The sequence below is a fragment of the Carassius auratus genome, chromosome 3 (genome assembly GCF_003368295.1).
Source record: "Carassius auratus strain Wakin chromosome 3, ASM336829v1, whole genome shotgun sequence".
In the NCBI taxonomy this organism is placed as follows: domain Eukaryota; kingdom Metazoa; phylum Chordata; class Actinopteri; order Cypriniformes; family Cyprinidae; genus Carassius; species Carassius auratus.
The window spans coordinates 5,181,755-5,200,805 of record NC_039245.1 but is presented as its reverse complement, the minus strand read 5'-3'; the positions used below and the strand labels follow the sequence as shown (position 1 = coordinate 5,200,805).

At 37.1% G+C, this 19,051-nt stretch overlaps 3 protein-coding genes and 1 long non-coding RNA gene across 6 annotated transcripts in view; 1 reads left to right on the top strand and 3 right to left on the bottom strand.

Moving 5' to 3' along the window:
- Positions 1-19,051, bottom strand: part of LOC113044492 (homeobox protein Hox-B3a-like) — a 50,714-nt gene that overhangs the window by 28,795 nt on the left and 2,868 nt on the right. The window contains exon 1 of one of the 3 annotated variants that reach the window (XM_026204540.1): positions 8,936-9,768. The exons of 1 other annotated variant lie outside the window; for it this stretch is intronic. The gene's annotated coding sequence lies outside the window, so the exon portion shown is untranslated. Of the gene's footprint in view, positions 1-2,361; positions 3,836-8,935; positions 9,769-19,051 lie in introns of those variants that run through there. One more of the 3 variants, XM_026204557.1, reaches the window with a different exon arrangement.
- On the top strand, positions 21-18,778 carry LOC113044572 (uncharacterized). The gene is made up of 3 exons (XR_003275883.1): positions 21-792; positions 1,958-2,165; positions 17,768-18,778. It is a non-coding gene; the product is annotated as an uncharacterized LOC113044572 (long non-coding RNA).
- Positions 9,905-14,060, bottom strand: LOC113044546 (homeobox protein Hox-B5a). Its single transcript, XM_026204631.1, has 2 exons — positions 11,558-14,060; positions 9,905-10,930 (listed from the first exon to the last, which is right to left on the bottom strand). Exons 1-2 carry the CDS (start codon positions 12,135-12,137, stop codon positions 10,683-10,685), a joined length of 828 nt encoding a protein of 275 aa, XP_026060416.1. The 5' UTR covers positions 12,138-14,060; the 3' UTR covers positions 9,905-10,682.
- On the bottom strand, positions 14,307-16,366 carry LOC113044566 (homeobox protein Hox-B6a). Its single transcript, XM_026204654.1, has 2 exons — positions 15,877-16,366; positions 14,307-14,869 (listed from the first exon to the last, which is right to left on the bottom strand). The coding sequence occupies exons 1-2, from the start codon at positions 16,304-16,306 to the stop codon at positions 14,613-14,615; spliced, it is 687 nt and encodes a 228-aa protein (XP_026060439.1). The 5' UTR covers positions 16,307-16,366; the 3' UTR covers positions 14,307-14,612.

The following is a 19,051-nucleotide window of genomic DNA, read 5'->3' as shown; positions in this document are numbered from 1 at the left end:
GCAATCTGTCTCGCCACTTAATGGATCGGTGCTTCCTTTATAAACTCTGCTAATGGTTTGTGGTAAACACTGGAGTTTTTCTTGCACATTTCACCCCGACATAGAAACTACACGCATAACATAAGAAATTAAAATAATTTTTTTTCCCCACTCCATGGCCCAGAAACAACATTTTCCTACCCTGGGAAATCAAACTCTTTGTCTCTTCAATATATATACGGTCGATCCTTTGTCGTCTGGTGTGCTAATTTAGTCAAAAACGTTTAAAATCTGAAAGAAAAATAAATAAACTGGTGTTGGAAATTAATGAAACACACAACTACAAGCTACTATATATAACATCTATTCACGACAGACACGAATTTTAAAATAGATACTTTCAATCTAGCACACAAAGCGCGAACAGGCCAGCAAGTAAATGCGACAGCGACGGATCTCAACAAAGGTCAAAGAAAGCTGTAAAAGCCCCTGGAAAAATGGCAGTGTTTTATGGCAGGTCAGCTCAGTTTGTCGCCGGCAAACACCAGTCAAAAGGCGAATAAATAGTGAGGTGAGAGGGTATAAAACAATAAAATATGCACATAGGATAATGCCACTAGTTATTTAACCCCTTGACACCAAGCAAAGATTTTATGACTCCTTAAACAAGCGTTCCTCTCACCAAACACTCGGTCACTCATTTCATGGAGAACGCTCTGAAATAAAGAAATAATTCATTCTAAGGAGTTTCTTTTTGTTTTGGGGATTCATTGATATTTTAAGGCTGGTTTTTAGATGTAGCCTACAGAAAAGGTAAGATTTCATTTAATTCTACAGTAGAAGCAAGAATAATGCACTATAGGCTAAGTGGGGGAAAAAACGAAAACGCATTAATTTTTGGAAATAGATTACTTGCTATTTAAAATCATTGAGCGTATCCGATTTATTACAGCAGCAAGCAGTAGACTATGCTACGGTATTAAATCTACAGAAAAAATGAGGGTTAAACATACAATTATTTGTTACTACATAACGCTCCATTTGCCACATTTCGTACCTTAACGAAAAGAAAACGCTACCAGAAAAAAGGGACTAGAGTATAAACATCATAAAATTAATATTGTAGCTATCCAACGAAACTGTCGTTGCACTTTATAACAAAATATTTCAAACAAGCACTAACACAATATATTGTAATATTATAATTTTAATATTATCATTTTCCTTTAAGCACTAAAACAATGCCAAATAGCAATGGAAATATATATATATATATATATATATATATATATATATATATATATATATATATATATATATATATATATATATATATATATATATATATATATATATTTCTAAATCTGTACATATAAAATAACGATTTAATAAAAGTCACAAAATTGATATGATATTAGAATATATATATATATATATATATATATATATATATATATATTCCTTATTGTGTGCACATCTAAATTGGAGGGGTTCCTGGACAGTCTTTGTTCTGATACGGCAAAGGCAGAAAATTTTATTAAGATTATAAATTGACTCCAAAGTATTCACGAAAAAGATGCATTATTAAAAGTATCAAAATAATATCGAATAGTATCGAAATATTCTCAAACGAAGGAAAATCATTTTACATTCACTGAGCAGTTTGAATGTGCATAAAAAAATTGTATCATATCAAAGAAATCTGTAGCACCCCTAGTGTTTGGCATTCAAAGCTCTGGCAATTTTTCAAATGGGCCTCTGCCATTTTCAGCTCTGTTTTTCAATTTGCCCGACTCTTTTCTTTTCTCTTAATTCATTTTGATTTCTGCTTGGTAATAATTGTGCCGATCTTCTTGCACTGAAGCACGCTAGCATCCATGTCCGAGTTGAAAACATAAAAACGACTAATAATTTAATGTTTAGATGGCTCAGCTTTTACGTCGCATCTAACTTCTACATCTTATTTCACATTTTATAGATGCAAATCTATTGTAACAGCAAAGGAGAAAGTTCAGCCTTGGTGTCCACTCTAACCCTTTCACCCCCTGAAGTCCCCGACCTCGCCTTCACCCCCGTGAGCCATCTCCTTCTGAAAGCCATAGGGACCTCGAGCCATCTGCCTCATTATGGGGTTAATGTGTACACCGACAGGCATTCAAAGCCGCGGCTCAGAGACTATAGCCAAGGTAAATATTCACCTTATAAAACACACACTCGCAACAGTGCAACTCCGTGGGGCGCGAATTCAAAAGTCATAACTCCGTTATGATAGGAGGGGGGACCCGTACTCGCCAGCGTGCGCGAGCACGTGGTCTGCCCATGCAAACACCTGCAGAAGAGAGCGCTGCAATATGCAAATGAAGCGCCTTTTTCTTTACTTACTTTTTTTGACTCTTGAGCGTTGCACCTCTCATTTCGGTAGTCCCTCGCCCATTTCTTCTCTTCTTTGCTGTACATGGTCTCTGCAAGGGATTGTCGCCGCTCCAAAGCCTTTTTTTTTTCGTTTCAACCGTTCCTGGGAGTCCCTCCGTCTGAAACCCCCACCCATCCACCCACTACCACTCCTTTCTCCAAAGCCACAGGTTTAGCCCATGACCTCGCCGTGATACCTTTGTGTGCTCCGCTCCCTCTCATTTCCGTGGGTCCCCTCGAGCTCCTCTCTAACATCACGCGACGATAACAGACAGTCGGACATTAAAACATCCAAGAAAATCTCCAACCGATTTAAGAGCTCAGAAAAAAAGCAATAATAAGCAAAAAGCACCGAGCCACCAACTTCGACAGCAGGAGTCATCGCGCCGTATTTTCCGTTTTGACGCTTTATCTTGCTGGCAACAACAAGGGGCTTTCCCCACACAAAGCATCCTTCTCTGTCCTAAAACAACTAAAAATAAAATGCACGTTAGCCCCGAGCCGCTGTGAGCTCTACAATACCATTGGGCGATATAAGGCATTTTGTTGTGGACTCTCAAGTTTTCATATTAATCTCGCACTTTGGCAGTCTTTGTTAAACAGCGAGGCGTGTCACGAGTCCCAGTACATTTTAATATTTGTTAGACGCGCTGACCTCCGGTTCACCCCTTCTCTGGGTCTCTCCCACTCTAAAGGTCTATAGTAATGCATGCATAGTTTGCTCGCTCATACTGAATTGTGCCCAGGTCATTACTTTGAAGAAAAATGGCTCGAGAAAGGGGGTCATTCAAAAAGGCTTTATAACCCACAAATCAGTTCAACCATAGAGCAATTCTTTATTTCCCTAGTTGTATTCAGAACACTAAAGGAGATATTCAGCGTGTATCTGAAAGTCCAGACTATAAAAACGACCGCTTCTATAAAAAAATAGACACACTTCTAAATGTGCTTCTAAATGTGCATTTAGAAGAGATAAACATATCTACGCTTTTACAAAAGAAAAAGTTAGTTAATTCGTTAACTAAAAATCCACTAATATAAAACATTTTGTTGTGTGTGAAATAATAGATTATATTGGCTAAATAATTTATATATTTGTTTATACAAATATTTAAATGTTGGATTTATTTAAAGCGTTAGATGTTTCCATGCAAAAACGATATCAGTCATTAAATACAAATATTTATAGAATAGGCTATTTAACATTATATATATATATATATATATAATGAGGGTACAGCACTGCCCAGCAACGGCACATGCTAGGATGGAATGGAAATTAATTCAGTGAACTTTAGCTGAACTCCAAATGGGTCGAGTTTTCTAATATAATTATTCACCACTTACGTGCGTTTTTTCTGAGAATACCAAGTCGCTAGGCATCACATCATCCTTATTCCCCACCATTAGTCCAAATGTTCGTGCCAATAAATTAATATTCATTACCAAATTATCAATTGCCCAGTTTCTTGCGCTTTTTCAACACTATACTCCAAACACCCCTTTGAAATTAATATTTAATTTATTGGGAATAGCATATATATATATATATATATATATATATATATATATATATATATATATATATATATATATATATATATATATACACACACACACACACACACACACACACACGCACACACACACAACACACACACATATATATGTGTATGTATGTGTGTAGGCCTATGTATATAATTTCTTTGAGATATTCATAACGATTGGTGGGATATGATATTATGGCACTAAATTTGAGTTTCCTAAGAAAAGGAAATGTGCTTCTTAAGTAAATTTCCTCTGTTTATTCACAACTTGTCCACATTTTAAACATGTAAACGAAATACCGCAGGTGGTCTTCCGTTTTGAATGTGACGAATGTGATCAACAAACAAAAATGTGAAAAACAATAGGCCTCATATCAAAATAAAGGTATGGCGTTCATTTTATTTATTTTACGATCAGAAAAAGAAAATATTTTTGTGTTGCATTGAACGCGCATCGGACGCCCGCAATCATAAGCCCAGTCACGAACTGCTTGTTATTTCTTTTATAAAATGTATAGATATAAGTTTATCATTTCGTATGCACACATGAATATTATAACACGATAAAGTAGATGGTCGTAAGAAACCCAATTTGCAAGCTTTATTTGTAGAGTTAAAATAATAATGTTATACATAGAAATGTAACGCAATGCACATGAATCGCTTTGGATTTACAAGATTAGGAAAGTAACAAAGTAGCCTCTAGAATAAACAATTAAATAATGTATTTTCAATAATATAATTTTTAACACAAAGTTTATTTGTGACAGGTAGGCTAACTGTCAAACTGATTTTTCTTCATGTGTCACCTAAAGTAGGAATACACGAATGCATTAAAAAATGTGTTATATTTGTCTTTGACTGGCCTTATTTGTATTAATATACAAGCTGCCTTTACAAAACGCATGCACGCAAAAGGCTAAATATAATTAATCTCAGATTAATATACATTTTAAAAAGGTTTGCATAACAACATCATGCCTTTTTGTTGATGCCCTAGACCTCAAGAATCGATTGTCTTTTTTTTTTTCTCCCCAACACACCCTTTCGCGGGAACGTGTTTTGTTACAAAGTCGGTCTTCTCAGTTCAGCTCTTTCTATCATTTTTCTAATCTTTTCAAAAGAGACAGTCTGAAACCCCTCACTCCCCCTCTTTCTCCTTCTCCCACTTTGCCATTGACATCCAGCGATTGGTCAAGCGCAGTGAGTCGACAGCCAACGACCGAGTCACAAACTTTTGACCCCTGAACTATTTGACCCCGCCAAATCTCGCGCCACTTCTAACGAGACTACGTTCACCTTCTCCAGCTCCTTTGGATTAAACGTAGACAGAGAGAGACGGGAGAACGAGCCAGTCTTGAGCCTCAGTCATAGCTTTATGCTTACTGATTAACGACAAAAGCATTGCACTAGGCTGCCTCACGATGAAGCCTAAGCTTCTATTGGCAAAGTGCTGTCTCCTTTAAGTAGAAACTATTATTAGCACTTTTCATTTCACAAGAAAAAAAATTATACGAAATCTATCGGATCGAATTTAGGATAGTATTCAATGCCGATCATTTAAATCGCGTATTTCTAGATGTTTCCAATAGCTTTAGAACAGGGCGACAAACAAAAACCAGCAGCCTCAGACATCATGATCTTGGTCTAAAGCGGGCTCTGCTGGCGATGGAGGAGAGTTACAGCTGAGAAAAATCTAACTCCTGGAGGAGAAAATATATGTAGTTTTATTAGAAGAAAAAAAAAAACGTCCATAGAATAACTTGGAAATAAGAAATGTGAATAAATATATTGGCCTATTCGATCTGACCAATTAAATTGAAGTATGTATATATATATATATATATATATATATATATATATATATATATATATATATATATATATATATATATATATATATATATATATATATATATACATATACATGCATTTTTTTCACTTATTTGCCATAAATATAGCTTTATATTTAAATTCAATACATTTATCATCATGAATTTAGTAATGATTTAAAGTTTAATTCGAATCATTTTCCAAATTAAATGATTGGATTATTAAATATTAAGATTATTAGGTATTACAAATATCAATATTTATAAATGTGTTGTTCGTTATGTTATTTAACATTTGTTACATTATTATAGCATAATTATAATTTATGTATATGCAAAATATTTGAACCACATAAACGGGGTAATTTTTAGTGTTATGTCTCGCTTTAAGAATTGTTCACGTAAATGAATACTTTTTTATTATTACATTTTATATATTCTCCACACTTGAACAGCCTAAATATTTGCATAATTTGTAGTATCTAATCAGGATTTTGGTTTTATCGAATCTGGATCATTTTTTAATTGGCTATGTCTTACAGGGAATAATCCGATATAATCAATCTGTGGCAGATATGGCGAGCAGGCGACGCTGTTCAAATTCTGCCTGTCCTGTTCACCCTTATTCTTCCTGTGCTATACATTTCCTATGTTTCGAGAGTGTCAAGTAGGCCAGCAAAACATGCAGAAAACATAAATGTGGGATTTCTTGTCTGTTGTGTTGGCTTTAAATTGAAGAATCAATATAAATGTTAAAAAATAAAAAATAAAACAATGATATAAAACATTCTCAATCAACATGCCCATTTTTTTAGGACAAACATCGCATAACTCTGCTTTATGGATTCGTTGTATTGTTTCGCGCTTGCGCCTTCGCAGCAGCCACAGTCTGCTGACCCCCGGATGATCCCATCCTATGCATTATGGATGAGATATGCTCCGAGATTGCCCCTATCAATATGCAAAACGCATTAGTCTTAAAATTGCTGTTTAAACGTTTGAAATTGCTGCGTCTACATGGCAGAGGCTTCATGGAAATCATAGAAATTGATTTTTAGTACCAGATGTTCGATGTACAGAGAATGCTGGAAACTTTATATGTCCTGATAAATAATTTCTCTAAACCTTGTTACATTAATAAAAAAGTACATTAATACCAAATAGTCCTATATGTCTTTGGGCTAAACTTCATAGACCACAATCATAGACTGTAGTCTTTGATCCCCCGAGTTTGTGTCAAAACGTATCACACACGCTGCAAATATTTCTCTGACGCACAAACACACCTAGAATTGACGCCCTGTCGCCTTATAGTGACTCACAGCACAGCATATACTCCAGGGTAATTGCTTTTCCTCATTTTGCATTGTTTTATATTTGCATTGTATGCTATAGGCTAAGTATGGACTTTATGATTGTGGTTGACCTCGATTGTGGTTGTATGGAAGCTTGTCTTTTTAAGGGACTTTCTAAAGGAATGCTCGCTTTTTTTCTTCTTCTTTTTTTTCATGGAGGCCAAAGCCCTCCCCACTCATATCATTAAAAAGGAAGCTGATGAAAAATGAAACGGTAGCTATCGACTCATGCCCGCGACCATAATTTCGCCTTCCTGTTTACGGCCTGAAACTTCCTAACTCTGCTGCTCGGACATACCCACACACACACACACACACACACACACAAACTCTCCTTTACTCTCTCTTGTGCGTGTTCTCTCTCTCCCTCCTTCTCCCTCTTTCTCACACACAGAAATGCCAAATGGAGGGCTATAAAATCTGTAACACTCATTGAAAGTAGGCTGTAAAACACCCTGAAAGCTTAACATTTATTATTTTGGAGGTAATGTTGATGTTAAATGCAGATGAGCAGGAACGAACCAAACAAGTATTTTGATAAGAAAAAATAAGCATAAGTATTCGATTTTCTAATAAAGGCTAAGTTCTGGCAAAACCCCAAAAGCCTGTCCCGAAAATCAATGTCCAACACATTGTATAACAAATACAGAAGTCCTTTTATTTATTTAGTACCGTCTGTAATGAAATAATATGCAATTTAGAGGATAGTTCAAATAACCAAACATTACTTGAATTAATATCCATTGAGTAATTAAATAATTAAAGAATATTAAATAATAGTTTTAAAATAGCTAATTGTGTGTCCCACAGCGTTGTACGTTATTCGAGCCTAGTCATGTTACACACTACTAACTAGTCACGGTAAAGTTTGGTGGGATTTACAGGACTTTCGTAGTAGCAGCAAAGTCTTAGTTTCTCTGTTGGTACAGATACAAAATAAAAAAAATAAAAATAGTGTAACCTTGAGTGTAATATAATGATATACAGATTCAAACTGTATACTTGAGTTGAACTCGAACTGACCTGAGGCGACAAAAGTGCTCTGACAGAACAATCAAACATATTTATTCAGAGAGTAGGCTATAATTTTACTGTAGGATATTCTGTATTATTATAGGTATTTGTCTGTGATAAACATATAGTTAGATCATAGTTTAATTAAATACATTGCTCCAGTTGCCCATTTAAGAAAGTGCAACAACTTTGTGATCCTTACGCGCTTCCTCCCTGAAAAATACAGGGGCGGAGAAGGAACAAAGCCTGGCTTGTAGAACCTTAGGGAGGCATATTGTCATATTGTTGTCTGCGTGTGTGTGTCTGTGTGTGAGTAAGTGAGTGAAAAGAGAGCTAGAGAACCTGAGAGATGGCTTTCACCTATTTCACAACAAATATTCGCAAAAAAAGACCTTTCTAGAAAGAAAAAGAAAAAGAAACTAACCCGCTTTTTCACATAAGTTAATTATATCAAATCACACATTTAAGCACACATACATATATAGATATAGAAATCTACACGATTAATTAAACTGAATAATACGTTTTTTCATTGGGAAAAACTTGTTAAAGACGTTTTTTAAATAAATAAATAAGACAACCAAAGCTAAATTCCTAATTCTATTAGTAATGTACTTTTGTGTTATTGTGAACCATTGTGATAACGCGTTAGCAGATGACACTAATATCTAAGGACCTCTTCTTGCACTCAGAGAAACAAAATGATTGACACTTCTACTTGAAACATACCCCTCCTTCCCTTCCCACTTCTTCCTAGATCAAATCACCGGCCAGTGCAGCCTTAAATTGAACTTACTTTGACTCTGCATGGTCCACTATCCATATTTCCGCCTCCAAACGAGTAGAACCGGAGAGACATTGCACCGACTAGACACTGGCACTGTAGTGGCCTACTGGTACGCTCTTCCTCTCACAACTGACCCTTTAGAATCCCCTCGAAGCAGTTAAACCGTCACTTGCATTCTAGAATGTGAAATATATAGTACATTGTCAACTCCCCAAAACCATAAAACTAACTTTATGAACCCCACGTGACTTTTGAGAGCCAGTAAGGGGTATCTGTCTGTGGCCTGGGCGATTTTTACGATCTAACTTCAAGATAAAACGCTCATCCGTTTGACATGTAAATGTCATAGCTACTTTTTGTATAGTTTGGGCAAAGGGAAAAGCAAAATTGCAAAAGGCAAGTGGCCGGTGGTACACTGCGGGGACTTCTGCTCGGCTCTCAAAACTTAGAGGTAGAGAAGAGTTTGGCACGAATGGTAAGTTGAAAGCTTCAGTGCTTGTTTACTAGGACTCGGAAATACAGGGGTAGAGCGTTTGTAAATTATATAAACATTCTGGAAACCGTGTGTTGTTTAAAATTAGCTGGACTATAGAAACGTCTTAAATTCTTTACACGCCAGGTTTTGGTGAATATCTCTCCCAGTGTCTGTTTTCGCCTAATATTGAGGATATTTTAGCATTTCCAAGTTGAGTGTGAACTGTCAGTATAGCGCAAGGATATGCACATGGCGTAGCAAAATGTTTCTCAGCAATTTAAAGGACCGTACTGCAATTTGAGTTTCAGGGTGTGAAACTGATAACTGTCAACCCTTGACCAGAATTTGTTTTCTCGATTGTGTGTAAAATGAAGAATTGTCAAGAAATTTATTTGACTTGAATATGAGGAACTTTATTTATTTTTTTTACTCCAAGTTAAACTACAAACAAATACAAAAAGCTTTTTGGCAAAATCCTAACAGGCAGTTCGACATGACATTGCTTTTTTTTCTTTTTCTTTTTTTCTTCTTCACACATTTGCCGTTAATTCTGCCTACTACAAATAGCCAACTGATCACAATAAAAATGTTCAATATGTACATCCTTTTTGGAACATAAACATGATCCAGTAATATACAATTACATATTTGGAATACAACTATACACACGTATGGACGGGTACAAGAATCTAGCGAGGACTATATACACATTTTCTTGTTTTTCTCAAAAATAATAGAAGAGTTAGAACACATGACAAATTGAATCTGATTATTTAGACAATGATTAAACAGAGGAGCATGAAATATACAGAGGCGTCTGCTAAATTTACTGCAGTCACCACTAAACTAGAGCTTCACTTCATACAAGGGCAGATGCGTTTCTGAGCTGCAAACTCAAAAGGTATACACGTGTATAGGTAAATAAGTTATAACATTTAAGAGCTCACATGCTAACTCTCAAGAAAGCATTAACATAGCACTTGACACATAAACAATATTCATAACAAGAACAACAGGCGGTATATTGATAGCTTCTTTCCCCTTCAGTTTATTTCCTTGCCGAAATTATAGTCACCATAGTATTAAAAGAACTATGAACACTAATTTTCGTTTCGTTATAGCAGTACCACAGTAGAATTTTAAAATGCCTAAAACATCCATAACATGCCGAAAGGTGCCGCGATGTACAGTACTCTGTAAGTAATGTTTTGAGACCTATTTTCCATCTCGTTTTCCTCGTGATTTTCTTTTGCAAACCACGTAGTAGGACTTGGGCTACAACTATGGCTGGAAAGCGCTACCCGCGGTAGCCAGACTCATGCTCTTCAGTTTATTGTCCTTTTTCCATTTCATCCGCCGGTTTTGGAACCATATCTTAATTTGACGCTCTGAGAGGCATAGAGCGTGGGCTATCTCTATCCTCCTCCTCCGGGTGAGGTATCTATTGAAATGGAACTCTTTTTCCAGCTCTAGCGTCTGATAGCGGGTATATGCAGTTCGGGCCCTTTTGCCGTCTGGTCCAGTCATATCTGAATAATGTGGACAAAACGCAAAGGGGAATAAAGATTAGCGAGGATCGACCTGCACATCATTTCAACAACAGTTTCCAACAACTTTTTGCTATAGATACACATGAGTGACAAGATTTACAACTGAATGCGTACAGGGAAATCGCCAAATGGTACACTGCACAGCGTCTCACTGTAGGCTCATGACGTTTGTTTTTGTTTCGTTTGGCTTCTTAAAAACTCAGTATTTTATAGATGTAATACAGCACCAAACATTCGAAATTACAATACATGTAAAAAAAAATTCTCACCGCTTGTTTAGCCTATCCATCCCACTTTTATCCCATGTTCTCTCTCTCTGTTTTCTAACCGGTTCTCCAACACTGAACTTATAATCACATTCCCACACACCATAAAGCTGAACTTTTCACTGAATCGCCAACTTGTAAACCTTCCTGCCCTCTCTTCCACCCCGCTCCCATTCTCTCTTCTACAGTTTGCGAGGCTCCACGCTTGATAGATTTATGGCACTTTCGCAGAAATCTCAAATAAAGGCTGTTACTGGCGCCACGCTTGAATTAAAATCAGAACTGAACACAATACGCATTCGCAAGCAAACGCGGAGACGTAAACATAATACGTGTGTACCATGGCTAATATGTAGTTTCCTCATCCAGGGGAATATTTGGGGAGCTTGGCCATCGGACGTCGCCGAGGTAGTGGAGGTTGCCGAGCTCTCTTGCTTCTGTTGTGTCCGCGGTGCAGAGTTGCTCGCTCTGTGCGACGCCTCCTCGGTCTCAGAAGAAGCGCTGGCATCGTCGATTTCTGTGAAATGTGTGTTGTTGGTTAGATTATTACCCGCAGTGGTGGTGCTTTGGTCGGAAGGGGGCGAAGAGCCTTTGGGTCCAAGGTTTTCGCTGTTGGAACAAGCCAGCGGCTCCGGAGACGCGAGCGAGCAGCTTGACGGCTGCCGGAATCGCGTCTCCGGGGCTGGCGACTGGAAGACCCGGGAGTTGTCCCCAACCGCTCCAAAGTGGCCAGTGCTGGTTGAACGATTGACGCTTAGGTCCATTCCATTGTAGTTGTAGCCGTAAGAGCCTGAATGCATGGTGCCGGAGTCCCTGTACGAGGCGTTCATAGCGCTGCTGCTAGTTCCATAATTTAGTAACTGATAGTCAGGGCCATTTGGGTAGCGCCCTGAGAACGAGTTTACAAAGTAAGAGCTCATTTAGGTTGTTTTAGAGGGCTTGATTTGTAGATCTTGGTCGTTATAACGCTGTGCTTCACGATTTATGATGTATTAATGAATTATAGCAATGCACTGTACTTCGTTTTTGCTATGTATGCGGCCAAATATGGGGGTGGGGGTGCGTTAGAGAATCACGTGCTTTTGTTGACCAGTCGTAAATTCTCACTGATGACTTCAAGAGGTAATTCATGCTCTATGGTTACAAATGATGACGAGACGGGGAGTCGTTCGACTCGAGTCAACGTGTTCCTCCCATTGCAGGGATGTGCTGCACGTAGGCGGACAGCGTCACCTACTGGGGATTCAATTTATTGCAGGCTGGAAAGATATTTTCAGAGCCTAACGCGACATATTTCGATTTTAAATGGGAATAAAATTATTTTCTTTTTAGTTTGTTGTGATATTAATATTGTTCAGTGTATTTATTTACCCTTAATGTACATGAACACTGCCCAGAATCTATAGGGTGTAGCCTACTTGATATGCTAATATCAGTATACAGTTAACTGCCACAATATTCCGAATAAATCAAGCAAATAAATAATAATAATAATAATATTTTAAACATGTTAAGAATATAATTATAACGGTTATAATAGTGTGAAACCCTATGGCTACTCTAGTAATTAAAAATTTTACCTTATGTCAGGATACAAAAAGGATAATGAAAATGTTGCACTGATGATGACGTTGACTACATTATTTATAATAGCATATATATATATTCCAGTTTAAAGAGGAGAAACAAATGATATTTCCGAAATATTTCATTATTAGTCATAACGCAGATGTATTTTTTCAAACTCAAGAAGCGATGTGACTTTTTACTAGACGTGTTCCAAAGATGAGCTCCTCGCACAGAAGATTCTATGGAGTGAACATAAGGAATGTGAGATCGTGATTTATGTTCCAAGATGATATATGGTTTGTTGACAAACGCCAATTGCTGCTTCATGTATGTGCATGATGTAAATCTGTACTAAACTTCCATGCAGTTTTGATTACGTGAAAGCCGGAAAAGGACCATTTAAATACCTCATATAACATTTCCACTGACATTTTTAGCAAAATGTGTGTTGCTCGGAAAAATGCAGAATTTAACAATAAGTTACATATTTACATTATTCTAGCCTGCCAAGAATCATGAAGTCCATTCATTGTGCTTTGTGAACACATGCACAGATGGATGTATGCTCTGCTTTTCGTATGTAAATATAATTTAATGTGACGTTGCTTGGCTGCAGAAAACATCTGCATTATTGTTTCATTTATTTTTTTTCTTCTAAATCTTGTGTCTGATTTTGGGGTTAATGTTTTTTCGAAGACGCAGTTAGGAATCTCCACCTGAAAAAATGTGGTGCATTGTCGCTTAGCCCTCCAGGCTGTGTAGTCTCTCAGGGTGAGTGACCAGCCACGACAGGTCAGCTTTCTCTTTTGGTTATCTATTAAAACCTGCTGAACCTTCTCACCTCTCACTTTGTAGGAAGTATTTTGGAACCAAGTGGGCAACGTTTGGCCTCTTAGTTAAAAAAAAAAACCGAAACCAAATCCTTAACTCAAACCTTTATGGGGCTTTGTACCTTGTCTAATGAAATCAGGAGAACGCGTGACAATCATTGGTATTAAAATATCATATGCACATACAAAAATGAATCATAAATGTACATATTACCCGGCAGGTATTGACATTTTATAGTTACGCATAAGGGTGAACGCTTATTGCGATGCCTTACAGACTAAAGTTACGGTAAATGCTTAATTCTCGTTATATCACCTACAATGAAAATGTTTAAACTAGTTTTCTTGACGAAAAAAATAAATAAAGAAACAAAAATAATACAGGGAAAGAATAGGCTACAGGCGCTTTACGGCTGAACAAGATGATTCTTTTCATATGATTGCCTGTTATCATACACAGTATATGACAAACGGAATTATTTGTTTTATTTAATATATATATATATATATATATATATATATATATATATATATATATATATATATATATATATATATATATATATATATATATATATATATATATATATATATATATAATAAAAATAAATAAATTCTAGAAACTCTAATTGCTTTTCACCCCGAGTCACTTTAAAAGTTCAACTTACAAAAAAACATAAAAGAAAAACGTTTTCCGTACAATGGGAATTTATTTTATTTTTACACAGCTTAAATATAAACACGAATATGACACAAATTTCAAATAGCTTCGTTCAACATGGACATTTCGGTCATAAGAGCAAATCTAAAGTCAGAGTAAGAGCGCACTAAACCACGTTTTAAACGTCATGTACAAAAAGAAAGAAATCAGAAAAGAAATTACAATTATGAGTTAACAGGAATGCTACAGTTGCTAACATGATGGAAAATCTTCATTTGTATTATTACAGAGGTGTCTGGTGTTTTTGGGATGGGGGGGGGTTATCGTTTAAAATTTCATTCTGTCCTCTTCTCCTCGTCCTCTTCGCCACTCGTTTGTGAACAGTTGATCAATTTGTTCTCTTTTTTCCATTTCATTCTCCGGTTTTGGAACCAAATCTTTATCTGACGTTCTGTCAGGCACAGTGCGTGCGCGATCTCGATGCGGCGTCTTCGGGTCAGATACCTGTTAAAGTGGAACTCTTTCTCCAATTCTAACGTCTGGTAGCGCGTGTACGTCTGACGACCCCTTCGGCCAGCGTTACCGAAGGTCCCTGTCCATGGAATAAAAAGAAAAAAGTCAAACATTAACACCGATAGCGTGATTTGTGATAGTATTACAATGATAAACGTGTCCGGAGAAAATAACTCGGTGTGACATAATGACAAGAAACACTTAAGACAGTGTGACATTATGCATCTGTTCAGTCCAAAATATCACACATTTTTGCTATTTTGTATTTTTACCATATTTTAATATGTTTGTTATGGCTATTTTTATTGATATGGTCCTAATATAAACCCATGTGCAGACACACTGATAAGAAAAATGCAGAGGAAATGTGATTCTCCTTATTTTCGTTACAGATATAAACAAAAGATACCGCTCTTATATGCTTCATATCACACTTAATATCTAGACGCACCATTGAGCACTTGTCAACGTTATGTTTGTGACTGAAACATACACGTGTAGAAATACTGCAGATCTTTTTATTTTTAAACATGAAACCTCTGTTAACGCAAAGGATTAGTAATGTGCAGCGAATAAAATCAAGTTATAGACAATGCACAGTATTCAGTTTCTATTTTCCCTTAGAGTTTCTCTCTGTTTCGTGAACTATTGCGTAGTCTAATCATAGGATATATTTCGTGGTTTTATATTACCTTGTACTCGCCATTGTTCGTATCATAAGAAGGAACAAACAGCCAAAGATGTGTCAAACCAACAATGGTCTTTTTGTAATAAGACATACGTTAATGCAACGTTCTGTTTAGAATTCGACAAGCTTCTACATTGATTTAAATGATATGAGCCTTGCGGTGAACGTATTTCTAAAAGTCCTCCCTCAAAAGCAAGTACAGTACATATGAGAGATTTCACAGAACTTTACAGGAGTGGCTTTGCTTTCAGTATGACATTATGGTGGAGACGAGCGTATCTGCACTGTACGGGCTTCCGGCATTGTACAGTGAAACTGTAAGTCACGTATAGCACGCTCTAGCTCCGTCTTTATTAGCGATGGGGAAAATGAAGGGAGAAAAAACAACATGAACTCACCGTTACAAGAGTTCATCCGTTGCATCCAAGGATAAACTGGTGCTGACGGCTTCTGTTCGTCGGCCTCAGGGTAGATGCTTTTCCCCGTCGACCCCGTGCAGTCTTGCTTGCGATGATCCTGACTGAGAACGAACGAGTGTTCCTCTATGCTGGCGAGGGCGCAGGCTGGGTCCTTTTCCCTGTAGAAGCTTGCTGTCGCATAATCGCAGGGTCCGGCGGCGGTTGCCCTGCCGTAGGCACCGTTCGCTTGCTGGTAAAAGGAGGTTGGGTACGCCTTCTCTTGGACACTGGAACCTCCATAAGCAGCACCGGGATAGTGTCGTAAAGGGTCTGTGTATCCGGAGGAATATAACGGTATCTGTCCCAAGAACGACTCCTGTCCTCCGGGCAGAGTCACTGGGAAAGTTGAGTTTACAAAATAGGAACTCATTGGGAGGGTACGGCTCTTTTGCTTGGTTTATGATTTGTTGTGTTTTATAGTCCAAGTGGTTTAGCTATTAGTAGTTTATCGGAGATTGGGTTTTAGTTGGGGGGTGGGGGGTGTTCTGGGTGGCTATGTGCCAGTGCGGGACAGAGGGAAACCGTACCATCTGACCAGCCACTGACCAATAGCGAGCGGACGTGCCTGCAAAATAGTACCCTTGAGGGGGGCTGTGATTGCACGCGCCGGGGGACCCCGGAGCAGAGAGCTAGCATTTTTTTTAATCCCTTCACCCTTTCCGTACCTTCCAATGAGATTGCACAATACTAATCACATAGGAATTTTATAAAACACTAAATTGAATACATGGACATGTTGTGTGCCCCCACATACAGTCGGCTTTGGTCCTATCATACAATTGGAGAGCAGAGTGTCAACATACAAGCCCTGGAGTAGCAGATTTCCAAAACACACATTATTCCGTACAACATTCGGCCATTTTTCATCCTTCCTTATTTATATTTCAGATGATTTACAAGGCCTTATCGCACAAGTAGGTCACAAAAGATAAAATGACATATTGATGATCGCGGCTTCATCGCTTTTTTCATCACTGTAATTTCATAGTGATTTATAAATGGCAAACGACGTGTTAAAGAAAACCAAAGCCTATATATAAACAGTGCGGAGTAAATGAGCCTCAGCAAAACTACTTAACAAAATCCAATAGGTAACAGATATGTTTCTGTATACACAAACCTGTTTATTAGTAACATTTCTGTAACATTTTGTGATGAACAAATTCATGCTGGCAGTTTTTGATATGTGCTTATGAAATGAGTGTGTTTGTGTGAGTATCTAGAAATGTAAATTTATTTTTTAGGAGTATAAAACAGACTCGACCTTTTTGACAGCATTTCGCACAAGATGTTTCCACCTTTGCTTAAATGAATGGTTTGATAATGCCAGCAAATAATACAACTGTCTTTTAGCTTTTCGTCGATGTTGCGCTGCACTGGCCGAGCGTGTGTGTTTTTCATTAACCAAAAGTACAGTTTTAGTGGCCGGGTATCCTGTCGCTATACGACCAATAAACCATTTGCGGCACAACAAGTGGATATTTTTAAAGGTGGTGCATGGGGGGTTGCGTGCATTTTACTTTCTTTTCGGTTTCCTTTGACTAGGATGCTGCATTTCCTTTCGCATTGCATAGTTTTCTGCGAACGGAAAGCATCTATTGTGTCTCCACTTGTAGAAATGAGCAAGGGGAAGAAGGGCCAGGTCAACGTTTGTTAATTATTAATGAGCATAACTACCATTACAAGTTCTATAAATTCTTAACCAAGACATCTCCGTTTGTGATATCACAGTATTTACACGTAACTCAAAATACAAGCGTGAATACGTCTTTCTCCAAAAAGCTCATGGTTTATTCGTAACTTCATTCTTCTTCTTCTTCTATTTTTACAGGTAGTTTCTTCCTCGTTGAAGAAGCACGGAATCCGGAGAGACAACTGGATTGCAATGGACTTAGAGAGCCAACTTTTCTGAAAACATATGTGGGAAGTCACTTATTTAGTGATAAGGAGTGAACAATTTTTCACCCGTCTGGATATGGAGTTATGTTTTTTTATATATATGAATTTGTTGTTGTCAAGTATGCTATAACGTTCTGTAAATTCACCCGAGTGTGGAGCATATGTGAGTATGTCAGATGTGGATTAATGAACATTAATACACGCGTGTCTAATTTTTCTTGTCTGTTTATATCATGCTCAGCCTATGTGGGGAAAAAATATCATTGATTATTGTCATTGACTGGTCTTTTTATGTGAAATTTTGACTATAAAAATTAATAGGCAACATGGATTTAAAACTGTAAAAAGGCACGTTCATATATCAGACTTTTTGCTATAATTACTAATTCTTGAAACTGAACAGTTAAAATGTCATACAGGCTTTACATCACATGCCGTGTTTCCTTTGTGTACAATATGTGTTTTAACATAAATAATTGACTATTTTTTTAGGCTTCCTTTAAATTTACGGTAAAACTGTGGTTGCCGCGTTTATAATATGTAGGCTACATTATGTACATTATTTTCGCGCTTTGTGTTTGTGGAACAGGGTTTCACTGTTTATCTTCTCCCCTAAATACCGGAAGGTCAGTCAGTAATATCTATTTTGTTTATGCACTGTTTGTACATTTTTGGAGACTGTATCTGGTGAATCAAGTTTCGTTTTCAAATGCGCAAGCATTTTACCGTCAAAAAGTCAGGGGAAGGGGAGCCGCAAACTTAAAACCGCGTCTCAATGGAAAGAAAAATAAATTAGAGAACTGTATGTTAGAAAAAAAAATAATGGAGATGCCCGTGTCTTTGTAAATGAGTAAATCAAACATGTTAAACCTTTAAAAATCCGGCATTTATGTATTTGTATGTCTATGTCAGATTTCACTATAATAAACCTAAAGGATTTCCAGAAGCTTTGTCAGCCTCTCACAACAAGGGATTTCTGAGTGTGTGGATGGTTATAAAGCCTACTGCTCTCTGTTTCCAACAGAAAAAAAGATGATCATATATGTTAGGGTTGAATACAACTTTTTAATTTTACTTTAAGCTTCTTTAAACAGGTCGTTTATATTTGTGTTAACAATAATTTAAAATCCGCCCTGTAATTATCCATGTTTTGAAATATCATAAATCACTGAAGTCATAAATGCGAGATCTATGCAAATAAAAAGAGAGTGTCTGT

Bases quoted from the DNA above. Each gene is read 5' to 3' on its own strand.
- LOC113044546 (XM_026204631.1), bottom strand. From the start codon at position 12,137: ATGAGCTCTTACTTTGTAAACTCGTTCTCAGGGCGCTACCCAAATGGC. The intron at 10,931-11,557 runs GTACACACGTAT...CACATTATTCAG, and splicing joins GAAACTACATATTAGCCATG to ATATGACTGGACCAGACGGC.
- LOC113044566 (XM_026204654.1), bottom strand. From the start codon at position 16,306: ATGAGTTCCTATTTTGTAAACTCAACTTTCCCAGTGACTCTGCCCGGA. The intron at 14,870-15,876 runs GTGAGTTCATGT...TTCCATGGACAG, and splicing joins ACGGATGAACTCTTGTAACG to GGACCTTCGGTAACGCTGGC.